At 40.3% G+C, this 15,781-nt stretch overlaps 2 protein-coding genes across 2 annotated transcripts; one reads left to right on the forward strand and one right to left on the reverse strand.

Annotated features, from left to right (window-relative positions):
• Positions 1–246: 246 nt before the first annotated feature.
• Positions 247–2,799, reverse strand: LOC18423161 (uncharacterized). The gene has a single exon (XM_006827761.4). It carries the CDS (start codon positions 2,403–2,405, stop codon positions 1,014–1,016), a length of 1,392 nt encoding a protein of 463 aa, XP_006827824.2. The 5' UTR covers positions 2,406–2,799; the 3' UTR covers positions 247–1,013.
• Positions 2,800–12,480: 9,681 nt separating this feature from the next.
• LOC18423162 (protochlorophyllide reductase) lies at positions 12,481–14,741 on the forward strand. Its single transcript, XM_006827762.4, has 4 exons — positions 12,481–12,633; positions 12,719–12,829; positions 13,360–13,885; positions 13,986–14,741. The coding sequence occupies exons 1-4, from the start codon at positions 12,571–12,573 to the stop codon at positions 14,498–14,500; spliced, it is 1,215 nt and encodes a 404-aa protein (XP_006827825.1). The 5' UTR covers positions 12,481–12,570; the 3' UTR covers positions 14,501–14,741.
• The last annotated feature ends 1,040 nt before the right edge of the window (positions 14,742–15,781 follow it).

Consider the following 15,781-nt stretch of genomic DNA (forward strand, 5'->3'; position numbering starts at 1 on the left):
TTGTTTCGTTGGGAGTGGAGTTTCATTCTCGAAGGTAATCACTTGCGGGATGCATTAGCAAAAAACAAACAAAAAAAAAGTGCGTCACTCTTTGAGTTGAGTTGGTTATTTCTGATGAATTTTATAATGCTCTAATTGATTGATAAAAGTTTAGAATATTGTAAAAAAAAAAAAATCAAAGAAAGAAAGAAAGAAAGAAGCCTACGCATCGCCACACCCAACGAACCACTTCTCTTAAACCCAAAATCCAACAACACTAAGACATTAGTTTTTATTATATATGAAATCTCCTATTCACTGCTTTGCTCATCATAAGGCAGTGAAAAAAAAGAAGACAAAGAGAGTCAAAGGTCGGGCGAGAGTAGAAGGATGATGATTATCATGTACATGTACAAGATACATAGAATGTGGACCGACCGACCATTCTATGTGATGCGTGATTCCCCGTCCATCTAAACCCTATATTTCATAGAAAGAAAGAAAAAACAATGATAAAAGAAACCCATCGAATCACATCACATCACGGGCCGAACCAAAAACAAGCAACCCGTGAGCGAGGCAAAGGAGAGGAGATGAGATGAGATGAGATGAGGTGCCAAGTGCTAAAATCTTATGACGACCCCAACCACACACATCCCTATTCAGAGACAGAGAGAGACAGAGATGTCATGGGTGCTAAAATCTATGACGACCCCCAATTTAAGAGAGAGAGAGAGAGATGTCATGGCTACTAAAATCTATGAGGCCCCCCAATTTAAGAGAGAGAGGGAGGAGCGAACGGGATGTCATGGCTACTAAAATCTATGACGACCCCCAATTTAAGAGAAAGAGATGCCAATGGCTACTGAAATCTGTGAGAGAGAGGAAGGGCTTTGAATGGGATGCCGATTGCTAAAATATTTGACAGTCCCATGAATTGAAGGTAGAGGGAAAGCAATAGGGATGGCTAATGCTATAAACTATCCGGAATTCGCCCACACAGAGAGAGAATAATGGATTGGCATAGCTCAGTTTCAAGTATCCCTCCTCCACACGTAAGAGGAAGAAGAGGAGGAGGCCACCGACGATTGAAAACAGTCCGGGAGTGGCACGGTGGTGGTGGTATTGAGCGGTGTTGTAGCAGCATTAGAGAGGAAATCAATGGGAGGCGGATGTGAAGGAGGAAGAAGGACGGAAGGCTCTCCTCCTCCTCTTCTGAGGAGTTGGTGGTGGTGGTGTTCGACGTGATCGTCATCCCAACTCACCCCTTCCAATCCAAGAGCAGGAATGGCATCAAACCATGCCTCGTCCATGTCCATATCCCCTAATACAAATTCAGGGGAAGCCGGAAACCCATGGACCGGCCTGCTCAGCTGCTGCTGCTCTTCCAGAGCCTTTACATTTGAATTGTCTCTGTTTCTCTGTTCTAAAACTGGGCTTTTCTCTAAAGCTGCTGCCGGTGGTTGTGGTGGCGGCGGTAGAGGCGAAGAAGAAGAAGATGATGATGAAGATGAATCGGGGAGCTGTTGCTGTGGTTGAGGTGGGGTAGTGCTGTCGTCTCCTCCTCCTCTTCCCTTGTGGAGGAAAAGGTCGGGAAAGTTGAGGCGTGCATTGTCTCCCCTCAGCTTGTAGGCCTCCCTGTCGTAAGCGAGGGCGGCCTCCTCAGCTGTATCAAAAGTCCCAAGCCAGAGGCGGGTTCGGTTGCGGGGAAGGCGAATCTCAGCCACCCACTTGCCCCAGTGCCTCTGCCTCACTCCTCTGTACAGCTTGGTAGGCCTCAACAGGGCCAACGAACGTCTGTCCTGCATTTGCATCTGTTGTTGCTGTTGCCTCAAGATGGCCGCGCGCCCACGCGGGCTAAGGTTCAGAGCGTCGCTCCAATAGCGGAAGAGCTGCTCATGGTACCTTTGGTGCTGGTACATATGATGCAACTGCTGCTGGTGCGACCCCATAACCATGCTATTACTACTGCTTCTACTACCAGGGGAAGAAGAAGAGCCAGGAGGAGGAGGAGGAGCAAAAGCGATCATCTGGTGTGGCTGCTGCTGCTGCTGTTGCTGCTGCTGTAGATGAAAGAATGGCGGAATACCACCCAAACCCATTTGGGAAAAAGTTGGAGATGAAGAACAAGAGGAATCACAAGCAAATGGAAACAAGCGAGCGACAGAAGAAGGAGGAGGAATTTGGGATAGAGGAAGAAGCGCTGAGGACGAAGAAGAAGGTCGGGAAGGATGATTTTGTGATTGATCAGGGCTGCGCGCCTTCTTAAGAGGTCTGGAGTAGGCAGAGGCATCATAAAAAAGTGGCCCCTGCCCTTCCATCACCAATTGCTTCTGTCCCTCTAAAACTAGAGGAAAACCTCCCTGAGTACCAAAGGACGTCTCTTGCAACGAGCTACTGCTCCCACTCCCAGATGCAAAAGCCATGATAAAACAACAAAGAAATGGGATTCTTATTACTATTAACCTCACCTCACCTCACCTCACAGGCATGGAGGAGGAGAATCCAAGAAAGAAGGAAACTAATTCAAAACCCAAACCAAACTTGAGGGGGGGCTGCAAAAACTTAGCCAACTTTGGAATCAATTCAATGCAATTCAATTCAATTCAATTCAATTGTATGAGAGCGAGGTATGGCGGTGGATGAGAGGAGAGGAGAGGAGAGGAGAGTAGAATGAAATCGTATCAAAATCTGTTTGATGAGAAAAAAGGGGGGGGGGAGTTATATGGGTACCAAAAGATTCAGAGAGCGGTGGGCCGGGACCCACGCGCTTTTTTTTTTTAATCTTGTTTTACATGACTCATTCTCTACTCTTCAGTACTATCTACACCACCCCCCCCCCCCCCCCCCCTCCTTTATTTATTTTTTATTTTTGTCTTCGATTGTAATTCTGACTCGTACTTCATTGCCCTGCCTTAACTCTAAAGTGAGAGAGACTGCGGTGATGGCGCATGCGTAACTTTCTCTTCATTCTCATCCACCACCCATTTCCATACTATAAATATCTCTCCCTATATTAATAAAAAATTGCCTCTCTTTTATGAGTATGCACAATAATATCACTTAATACTCAATTAACATCTATATTTCATATTAATCTCATCTCACTCCTTACCATCTCATAATCTCCAACCATATAAATTTGTGTTTCCCTAGCATAAATCTTCCTACTACTATTGAGATAGCGAAAAACATTTTCACAATTAATTAATGGTGATGCAAATTTTTTTATTTTTTTATTTTATTGTGGGTTCTTAATAACCAATGTTATCAAATTCCGTTCGCTTCACGTCAGTAGAAGAGGCCGAAGCTTTCGAATTTTAAGCATAAACCGAAGAGAAGCAAAGTGTGGTGCTATTGCGGTCTGCTTTAGTCAAATTCAGACCACTTCAACTATGTTTCGACCAGTAAAGAATTTAGCTATATAAATGTATTTTTTAAAAAAAATTAAATTCTTTTTATTTTAAATTTTTTCCCTCATTTATATATATTTTATATATAAATATCTAATTTATTTATACTAAATTAAAAAAAAAATCTAAAATCTTATCTCTTATTGTTTCAATTTTTTCACCAAAAAAAAAAAAAATACTCTAAAGAAAATCTGACAACATTGCTAACGACAAGGTGTGGCTATGTCAAACATAATGTCATAAGCTAGAGCATGTTAAATATTTAGGTGTAGTTAAAAGTTACATTTTGTAAAGTATTAAAAAGAACGAAGTTTAAAATATAAAAAATTTGTGTTTTATATCCTCATAATTTTTTTTTTCAATTAATTAAAATCGACTACACAAATCTTAATTTTACATTCTACCCTTGTTGAGTGGAGAAGGCATGGAAAACGAGGGAAAGTAAGAAACACATAGGCACATAGTCTCACTTTCGGCGCGACGGGGTGGGGTGGGGTGGGGGCGATGAGCTGAGCTGAGCTGAGCTGAGCTTAGCTTCACCCCCAGGTGCGAGGGAGGAAGAAGTCAAGGAGAAGTATCAACTCTCGCGTCGGTGCTCTTGTCCACGTGTGCCGTTATCAATGGGCGCACTCATATTGAGAGCCAATAAGATAGGCGATGCTATAATCAAATCGCGTCATGCGCGTCCACGTGGCGCCATCTTGCTCAATCGCATATACGCATTTTAAAATCATGCGACTAATGAATAAGAAAGACACAGCACGGCATTGACCGTCATACTATTTATTTGAATGAAATCAATCTAACAATAATAATTTATTAAGAAAATACATTTTTTAATGAAAAAATAAGATGAATACGAGGTTCACTCTCAAATTCAATGGTGCTGGTGGATATAACTTTTTTGTTTTTTGTTCTTTAATATGGAACACCAATTCTTAAATAAACTCGTTAGCCTCTAGACTTCACATATTTATTTTATTTTTATTTTTATTTTTATTTTTTTTTTTTAGCTAAAAAATGACAATAGTTGAGTCTAAAACAACATGATTAGAAACGATGAGAAAAGATATGGCAATTTAAGATTGTAATGAAGATATAGTCCTTAATAGAAAATAACGACCGATCAATATTCATTTAGCCTACTCCAAATAGCTAAAAAAAATCTATCATGATAATGATGATGTTTTCCTTAGCGTGGTAGTTACTTATTTTGACATCACATAATGGAATGGAACGGGCACCATGAAATGTAAGTAAGAAAGCAAATACAATACTTTATTAAGCATGCATGTTGTTTTCTAATCCTCAATAGCCAATTACATTTATAAAATGCAAATGAAGTCTCCATTATATCATATTACATCACATTAAACGCCTCATTAGAAAGCACTAATCCTCATCTTCCATCCTTTTTATGCTCATGGAGATTGGCGATTGGCCCATTAACTCTATTACTAAAAGTAGTGTTGGTGAGTTTGATTTGTGGCAAATTGGACACCATTGGCTAAATTAATGTAGGGTTGATGGAGGGAGAGAGAGTCCCTCTCATCCAAGTCAACCATGGTGGGGGAAAAGCTAAGAGTCGTGAGTCAACCTCCCACTATGTTGCTACCTTGGCTTACCATGAAGCATCCCCATCGTCTTGATTAATTAAATACAAGATATTTAGTGCTGGGAAAAGTTTATATAAGGGTGAGGTCCTAATCGATCAAATTAAACACGCCTTAACAAATTCACTAGAAGGGCTGAAAAACCTTCAATTCAATCATCTCGATCTCGAGATGTATGAACAACGAGAGCCTTGGAAACAATGCATCATGTAGACCGTCAGTTTTCAAGATTTTCAGGTGTTCCCAGATCTTCTCTTTCTACACTATTTTTTAATATCTAAATTTTATAATCATAGATGAAAATAAATTTTCAGATCATCATAAAGATTAATAATATTGAAACATTATATTTTGGTACCATTTGAAGTTGCATCTTACTTTGATTGTTTAGGGGCTCGGTCTCATCAAACCACACTTTAATATTTGGGGTAAAGTGGGTAATATATGATAAGTGTCCTAAGGGTAAGGGTAGGAGGTGAGAGAGAATAAGTGACCCTCTTTGAGAATAGACAATACGTTAATGGAAGAATATGCCATAAGAAGGGCAGGCATATGTTAACAAGTCAGTGATGGAGCGTTCATGTTGCTAGATGCGAGCCTCCGCGTCCGCTTCCGCCTCCGCCTCCCAAACAGGAAACATATCGAAGTCGATCGACAAATCACCAATGAGAAAACTAAACTACAATAAAATAAAAAATAAAAAATAAAAGAAATTTATCATTCTTGTTAAGCCTTAACCCAATCAAAGTTAACGAAGACAAATAACAACAATGAGGCCACTGATTCTCTTTATAACCCCTTAAAGCATATGCATGCCAACTGATAAATGAAGTACAGTACTTGAATGAATCTTGCAGCATTTAGGCGTTTGTGCAATCATATATATAATACACTGCGGTGCATATACACGTGATGCAAATATAGAGCCAAGTCCAAAAACTTTTCTTATACAAAACAACTCAAATACTTGCATATAATGTCTTTGGACTTAAATAGCAGCAATATACTCCAGACTTGGCAACTAAATACATGACTTCATGATAATCCCAAAACAATTTCCCACTGTTAAAAACCCTATGGAGATTGAATCTAACACAATACAATGTGACTATGATAAAAAAATTCAGCAACATATACAATGATCTCATGTGACATGAACTTCAATTACACAATTTTGAATTACAAGACAAAATAATACTCAATCTCCAATTAAATAAATATGAACTAAATGTGTGTGTACTTAAATCTAGAATCATGGGAAGCTGATTATGTAACTCTATTGCCCGGTTTACCACTAGGGATTTAAATACACCCCCTTAATATTTCAACTACGGCTAGTGCAAGATCGTATATCCATGGTTAATCACATTAACAGGAAGAAGCATCACGAAGCATGAATCCACACAAGAATACTCTAACTCAAAAGTACTCGAGCAAAGAAGGGGCTGATTGAAAGAAAACGTGGGAGCAAAAGTCCATGGCATGCCAAAGCTAGAGAAGGCACTATGGCGTACATAAGTCAAGCATAGTAATGAGAGCTAGTAAAATTGAGGCTTTAAGTATGCTAGGAATGACTTCAGCTTAATGTTACACTTACGAAACATCTCAAAAAGTATAAGAAGGATTTAAGAAAATGAGTAGTTCTCATGCGTGTAAGGGCATTCAGTAGGGGCTATCTTACTTGAGGCACAATGTTAGATTGGTCATTGGGGATGGACGGTCAATTGATTTCTGGGCGGACCCATGGCTATCAGAAAAATCTATTTGAGAGTCTTATGGGTCAAATGTCCATAAGGTTCTTGGTGTCCTTCTTAAATCTAAGGTCTCCTATTATATACAGGGTTCTCCACGGACCTGGAATCTGCCATATCCTACATCTAGTCATTTAGTTAGAATATGGAAGGAGGTGGAGGTTTCTTCTATTCCACTGCAGCCTCAGAGCAATTTCTTAGTGTGGATTCATTCATCTAATGGTATGTTCTCGGTTAAGGTAGTATGGAATTTTGTTCGGCAAAAGGGCTTTACCCAGACTATATTCAAAGTACTATGGTCCTCAAAGCGTCATCCTAAAGCTAGGTGGCCCTCTTGGATGGCTATTCATCAAAGACTTCAGACTGCTTTTCTTCTTCAAAATCATGGGATCAACGTGGATTCTATATGTCCTTTTTGCAAGAATAATGATGATAACATATGTCATCTTTTATTTTAGTGTGCTTTCTCGTAGAGTATCTGGAGATCAGTTGAGTAGAGGTGTGGTTGTCGTAGAGTATCTGGAGATCAGCTGCGTAGAGGTGTGGTAAACGATTCATCCCATGAACAGCTATTGCAGTTACACTTCAAAAATGGATTTCCTTCAGATGACCTTCTGAACATTTGGAGTTCCTTTTTTTCACTACAATCTAGTTTTTATAGGAGGAGCGCATTCACAGAATTTTCCAAATGAAAGTATCAAAAAGAGAACAATTGCTAAGGAGGATCACCTCCCATATTCGTAAGTTAGCATATGGGCATTCATATTTTGGAGAAAACAATTATTGGAAATTTGCAGATCACATGGTGTCACCAACAATCTAAATCCCTTATTCCGATTGCATGGTCTTTCCCTCATTCGAACCACTTTAAGTTGAATAATGATGGGCCTTCTTTATAGAACCCAAGGCCAGCATGGCGCTTTTGCTATCCTTTTCGATATTGTATCTAACAACTATGCAGAATTTTATGCCCTAAAAGAAGGCATTGATTTGGCCATTAAGTGTGATTGTTTCCTACTACAAATTGAAAGTGATTCCTCTCTTCTAGCCAATATCACTCGAGGCAGATGCAAAGCTCCATGGGCACTTTATACAGTAGCAGTTTACTACCGACGTAATCTCTCAAATTGTATGCGGTCCATCTCCCATATCTATCGCGAGGCTAACATAGTAGCAGACAATCTTGACAAAAGGGCCACGTCCCTCTCTATTGCTATGGTTTTGGCGTGCTAGACCGCCAGCTTTTATCTCCCTTCCTTTAAGCCATGATTTGACACAGATGCGCTATAAAAATATGAATTGTATTTCTTTATCAATGAAAAATGGGCATGGGGCCTTCTCCCCCGCTGAATTACCTAAAAATAAAAAGGGAACATGAATGATAAGGCATATGGGCTAATGAACTAGGCATGAAATATCAATGAAAACTAACTTCAATACAACAAGATGGATGAATCACTCCGCTGTTATAAAATGTTTACAGCAAGAAGAAGTCCTTGGAGAAGTGAAATCCTCTAAGTCGAGCCTCATGGAAGGAGCATATACCACACAGTTCTCATCACGCTCTTGAAAACATCAAGAGAGAGGGGGGCAGTGCCTCATGATATCTCACTCTCTCTCTAGCTTATTAAGCGAAGGTGGTGGTGGTTAGTTGAAAAAGGTGGGACAAGATAGGGTTGTGGAAGCTTCAAGCTGATTAAATTTGGAGACATCCAAGAGATGAGAGAGGGCCAAGATCATAGCCCTTTAACTCACAAAATGACTATCATGTGTGTGAATGAGATTGCCACACATTTATCTCCTCTAACCCTATCTCATTTCAAAATTCTCTCTTCAATTTTAAGAACCCTAAATATGATGCCAAATCACAACCATCCATCTCCAAAATCAAAATCCACGATGTAGTAAAGAGAGAAGCAACCATAGGTGGGGTGTCCCACGCTTGTATTCTCTCTCTTACTTGGTTTTTAAAATCAACTTTATGAAAATTTCATATAATTAGCTAGCCTCAAAACTTCTTGTCGTAAAACACGTGTGTGCATAACACACATGTAAACATCCATTTGTCCAATCAAACTTTTCCGCATAAAAAGAAACTTTTGATTTCCTCCCACGAAAATACTATACTCTCCCAGTTTAAGCTCCTTGAAGGTGCAAAAAGCATCACTCATATTAGTGGTGGCCCTGGAGTCACGGCGCCATGCATGTGCCCCTTGACTAGCCACAATGGCTGTCAAAACAACACACACCCTCCCTTTCTTCATACCGGCAGGCACTAGTATTCGCCTGTCAGTTTGAGTTGTGGGAGGAGGATAGTGGCAAAAATTTGATGGCATGCACGCTCGAGTCTCTTACAGAAAAAACAATGAATCCCTAAGAAACCTTGAAAATTTGATGGCATGCACGCTCGAGTCTCTTACAGAAAAAACAATGAATCCCTAAGAAACCTTGAGCTTTCCTTGGCCCCAACTAAATTGCCCTTTGCACTTTGATTTTCATTAGTTCCCTTAGGGGGATGTGGAGATAATACGGCCTATTGTATTAGCTTATATTTCCCTTTTTTTTTTTTTCTTTTTTTTTTTCTTTTGACAAGAGTACTTCTATTTCATTAATAGTTACACAATGTTACACATATACAGAGCAAGAACATCAGCAATCACTAAGTCATTCATCTCAACTCCTTTGTTTGCAAGTTCATCAGCTACCTCATTTACTTCTCTATACACATGTTCAAAAGTAATCGACATCTGATTATTTAAACCCACAATTTCCATCCACTTAGTTCTCAACTTCCGGTGACCTTGATTCTTTCTTACACCATAGCTTATATTTTCCCTTGGCATTTGCATTTCGCTTCCCCTCCGCTATTTTATCATTCCCTTTCCATTTGACCTTAGGTTGGTTACCATACTCATTAGAACAGCATTCACATACAAATTAAGATCATGGGAGGGTTCAAGGTTGACCATACGGACTGATGGCTTCAATCCATCCATGTAGGCGGCTCTCCTCTCCTCTTCGGCCTCAAGACAACCCAATATCCTCCATGGAAAACAGGGTCTCTCAAGCCACGAAGTAGACAAAGTGGATAGAGAAAGTGGTTTGTGTAGCCAAATCGAAAGCCATGCAGTAGCATCAAGAAATCTGGCCTGGGTGAAGGCAGTAGCAGCTGGGTCTTTATAGCACTATGTCTCAAGTTCCATTCTTATGTAACTTATCAAAAAAAAAAGCTCAAGTTTGCGGACCAGGAGCTTGAAGATTCTCTTATGTTCCCTGATGTTACGATGATTGGGCAAGCGGAAATCAAGGAGCCTCCTCATGATGCGGATCTTCTGGTTTTGGGAAGGGGCGCCCTATCCCTTTTTCAACTTATCCATGATTTCCTTGGCCAATGAGCATATTTCAGATTCGCAGGCATAGCCCTTGGCCATGGTTGGCAACAATATATTCATGACCGAGAGTGTCTACCCTTTAACTCTGGTTTTGATTTTGTAGATACAAGCCACCACGTACATACACCATGTAAACAATTTGTTGGAATCATATAAATGACAAACAATGTTCATAGCTCCATACCATTACTAGACAGAGTAAAGGGCTGTGGAGAGCTGTTGTTGGGAACTGTCTATGGCCGATCAACCGGCCATGGGTCGGTTCCGAGTAACTTATAAACGGACTTGTAAATCAGTCCTACTTGGGCAAGTAAAAAGAGTTTAGTTAAGATAGATAAAAAAAAAATGAAAAAAAAAAAAACTAAAAAATATGGGAAAATATGGACTTCATGTCCGTTTTTTTATTATCTACAATTATCTTGAAAATAATTAATGAAAATGATCAAAACAACATTTTATATAAATTCGTTTATAAAGACCAGGAAATATACCACACAATTTAGAATTAAGCACTGATTGATAAGGAATGACATTACCCCATAATTTAGCAAGGTGTTTGTTTTAGTGAATGCTGCTACCCTTTTTATTTTTTTTTTTGCCACATAAGCAACATTTAACTCTCCCTTGTTTATTTTATCGGCACATTGCCAAGCCATATCTTCATTCGTCAGTTGTTCTTGAAAATTTTCCTCAAAATATTTTCAAAAATTAAATTTCTTAAAAACCTTGAAAATTTTATCATGATTCACAATAGTATTACCGTGATAGAATTTCATGAAAAATAATTAAAATATTAAATATCTTCAAAAATAAATGTTTAAAATTAATATTCTTGAGAATCACCTAAAAAATATTCAATAATTCTTAATATTTTTACTATGATAAAATCTTAAAAAATTTAATTGTAAAACTAAACTTGTAGAGAGATAAAAGGGGATTACGGGGGTAATTAAAGAGAGGGAGAAATAGTGGCACATTGGTGGATCCTAATGAGGTTGAGAGTCTTGAGATTTGAAAAAAAATGAGGGATAAGATGTGATCGGTGTGAGTGCGAGTCACAACGTGTAAAGTAAAATGAAGTAATTTAGATAAGAGAGAAGTTTATATAGAGCCGAGGCTCTAAACAATCAAATTTGAGCCTACCTAAAAATTTCACTAGAAGAGATTGTTTTGATGCCCAAATATTCTCAAATTGATCATCTTGACATCAAGATGCATGGACATGGGAAAAAAATGGATTTCAAGTTTTGGAAATAATGCATTTTTGGACCACCAATTTTCAAGATTATCAAGTTTTCATAGATCTGTCGATCTACATTATTTTTGAAGCTTTAAACTTTATAAATAAAGATAAAAATATATTTTAAAGCTATCACAAAGATTTTCAATATTAAAACCACATCTATCGACTACTCTATTTGAAGGTAGGCTCTAATTTGATTGTTTAGAGTATGAGCTCTATACAAACCACACCCTTTAGATAATAGTGATGGTGTGAACTTAAACAAATAGGGGCAGATAGGGAAGAAGTGTACAAAAATAAATAAATAAAAAACTATTATAAAAGATTTCAAAAAATAAGTACGGTCCCTATAATCTATATTATTTTATTATAAAAAATAGAGAGCCCGGTTTATCTCCGACTCAGCCAGTTTCAATACAAACCAGCCGATTTATTTACCACTCTGTATGGGCAACTGACTGGTGGCCGAATCCGGGTGGCATGATTCAGACGAACCATAGTTTTTTTTGGGTAATAATGTGGCGAAAACATTCCCCTACTCATGTTTTCAAGTAAATTAAGAATTAACTCTATGAAAGTGTTTGTGGGGGTGGTGATATTAGTGGAAATGAAAACCACAAAATATGATGAACGTGTAAGCGTTTCTAGACCCTTCTGGCTCTCTCTCTTAGAAGGAAAGGCCACGCCCTTGTCTTTTCCAGAAAAGACAAGTCACGGGCACTAGCACGGGTCCCCATCCGCTTTATCCTATTCCCATCCAAGCCCAGTAGTGCCCATGCATCTCTCTCTCTCTCTCTCTCTCTAGGTCCAGGGAGGGGCACAGGACACCTACTGAAAGAAAGTGCCTCCCTTTCTCTCTCTAGAGTTTAATAATTGGAGGTCATCGGGTGGGGTGAGCCTACTATCCTCCGTAGAACAAGATAGAAAAATAAAAAAAATCACGTCGAAATCCCAAAGGCAACTCCCTATTGGTGAATGAGGTTGACGTGGCATCTATCACCACCAATAATATCATCTTATCGTCGCTCCAATAATATCCAAACTCTGATGAGTAGCCACTATAAACAATCTTCTCCCATCCTTCCAACCGAAGGCAAGGGAAGGGAAGGGAAGCCATCTTCCAACTCAACCAAGAAACAGCAACACTCACTCACTCACTCACTCACTACCGCCACCCCCATGGCTCTCCAAGCACACCTCGGTTCCATCACCGCTCCTACTCTCTCACTTCACAAGAAGGAGGTCTGCTCTCTCTCCCCCCCCCCCCCCCTAGATTCTTTCCAAACCTCTCTCTTATCTCAATTGGTGTATGCCATGAATACTGCAGGCCAGATGGAGTCCCTCCACAAAGGAGACCGTCTTCTTCGGAACTTCTGTCTCCGACTACCAGGCTGCCATATCCGACCTCAGTTCTCTTATTATCATCAGCAACAATAGAGTGAGATTCTCACAATCCCTTCCCAGTTGCATGTCTTTGTTTTCTGCTCAACAATTTCAATTCCTGTGCTACTCAGGATCGCACCTTTGATCAGATGCATTTTCGCTCGTATTTAGGCACTAGCTAGTTAGCATCATCTGTGATACAATCTTGCTACGGATGACAGTACTCAGCAACCAAAAGGTTGTGAAACTGACAAAGTTTGATCTATTTCGAGGGGGATCTCCCTCCTTGTCACTAGTTTTTTTTTAAAGGAAAGGGCTCTCTGTTCTTTTATTATTCAAACTCCTATTTATACATTGAGCACTGTCCCATGTAGTAACAACTTGTTCATATTCAAATTAACAACAAATCTATTCAAATTAAGAAACTAGCCCAAATTGAATACCCTAAATCGTATTTAAAATATTCAAATCTATTTAAATTAGTAACTATCCAAGCTAATCCACTAATTGTAGCTACAGGTTTCCTAACAATCTGCCTGGACCCAAACAACTAAATGAAGTATTCTTGGGTGTCTGTATGCGCAGAGAGCGTTGAAGCGGGGTTGTGTGAGAGCTCAGACAACCATGACAACAACTCCCGCCATAAACAGGGCAGCCCCAGAGGGGAAGAAGACACTAAGGAAGGGCAGTGTGATAATTACAGGGGCATCCTCAGGTCTGGGGCTGGCGACCGCCAAGGCCCTGGCTGAAAGCGGGAAATGGCATGTCGTTATGGCATGCAGGGACTTCCTCAAGGCCGAAAAGGCTGCCCGCTCGGTGGGTATGTCCAGGGAAAACTACACGGTCATGCACCTGGACCTTGCCTCTCTCGACAGTGTGAGGCAGTTTGTCGACAATTTCAAGAGGTCTGGGAGGCCGCTTGATGTGCTGGTCTGCAATGCGGCTGTCTACCTGCCCACCGCAAAGGAACCCACTTTTACTGCAGAAGGCTTCGAGCTGAGCGTGGGGACCAACCATCTGGGCCACTTCCTCCTCTCCCGCATCCTTCTCGAAGACATGCAGAAATCTGACTACCCTGCGAAACGCCTCATAATTGTCGGCTCCATCACAGGTAAAAGGAATATACATATATATATATATACACTCTTTCTCAGAACTTGCTCTAAAAGTAACCGAGAGCACTCACATGCTTCCAAAAAACCCTAACCCAGGTAACACCAACACCTTAGCCGGCAATGTGCCCCCAAAAGCATACTTGGGGGACCTGCGGGGACTATCTGCGGGTCTGAATGGCACTAACACCTCGCCTATGATTGATGGTGGAGACTTTGACGGTGCCAAAGCTTATAAAGACAGCAAGGTGTGCAACATGCTAACGATGCAGGAGTTCCACCGTCGCTACCATGAGGAAACAGGCATCACCTTCAATTCCCTCTACCCTGGCTGCATCGCCACCACCGGCCTCTTCAGGGAGCACATCCCTCTTTTCAGGCTTCTTTTCCCCCCCTTCCAGAAGTACATAACCAAGGGCTATGTCTCTGAGGAAGAGGCAGGCAAGAGACTGGCACAAGTGGTGAGCGATCCAAGTCTGAGCAAATCTGGGGTGTATTGGAGCTGGAACAAAGATTCCGCCTCCTTCGAGAACCAGCTTTCCCAGGAGGCCAGTGATGTCGAGAAGGCTCGCAAGGTCTGGGAGCTCAGTGAGAAGTTGGTTGGCCTTGCTTAGCTTGAATCAATCACCATTGTTCTTTTCTTGGGTTTAAGATATTTTCGTCAGAAATCTTAAGCCCCTAGGGGTTTCCCAAACCTCACACAGCAGCTTTGAGCTGCTGCTTGTAGTAAGATGCGTCTTTGGAATTTTGTAATACCAAACAGTAATAACTGATCCCGCGCACTCCCATGCACAGTGGCTAATCAAATGTTTCATTACAACAGTTATGGAATGTCAGTTACATTTTGTTGTCGTCTTTGATTTCCGGACTGCCACATGAGCCTGGTGACGTTTCATGCGAATAATGGAAAACCCTTAGCTGGCTTCTATGGCCGCCAAACTTAGAACTCTTCACTCCTACATCTGTCCCTTATTAACCACCAAACCACATTATACAAGAAACTAGTAAATGAATGTACTCACAATCATAATCCCAATGTTAAGATGATACTCTGAGAAACACATCTGGACGGTTGGATAATACACTAATGCAAACCAACATGAGTCATACATGTAACAACCCAATGGTCCAACATCACTTCTATATGTAACACCTACAACCCAACAACCAGACTGCAAGGTCCAAAGCAACTGAACCATAAACAGCATAGCAGCGCAACATATTAACAAGCAGATAGACCTTTGATGTAAGACTGCTAAGCCAATATTGCACAAATAGAAAAGCCTCATTACCTCCCCAAAGCCCCACCCAAATAAAGATCCCTAGACAGGATAGATCATAGCATGCAAGCCAGATAGTCCCATGGTCTAATCTCACTCTTTTGTAGCTTGCTCTAAATTGAAAAGCATCATTCAGGCCCATATGAATTAACACCTCGTACTCTAAAGCCATACTTTAGAAACTTTGACATGATAAGAATGCCATTCTTGGGGAACGTTTTACTTGGTTGAGTAGTTTTTTTCTAACAGTTCTAGTTATTCTTGAAGAACTCCAAACAACGACATTTTCTCTTTGATAACTCCAAAGAAATTCCACAACAGTAAAGGAAATGCTCATCTCCGACATCCATTCTAGATTATAATGTAGTGGTAAACTGGACAAATTATACAATCTCTTAAATGAAAAGTGTACTCATCCTTGTAGTATACTATTTGCATACCTCGTGCAGATGCCACCACCTATTCAATGACGAATGGGGCTAATTAATCATTTTCTTATTGATAAGAGAGTGCATGGAAATTCTGCCATATGATTAGGAATTGGTTCAAGGCTAGGTGGTCAGAATGACAGGGCCCACAACATAAGGTCTTGAGTTCCATTCTGTGGGTAGGGGA

This window comes from Amborella trichopoda, chromosome 7, assembly GCF_054954075.1.
Source record: "Amborella trichopoda isolate Santa Cruz 75 chromosome 7, AtrichopodaSantaCruz75HAP2 v2.0, whole genome shotgun sequence".
NCBI classification, from domain to species: domain Eukaryota; kingdom Viridiplantae; phylum Streptophyta; class Magnoliopsida; order Amborellales; family Amborellaceae; genus Amborella; species Amborella trichopoda.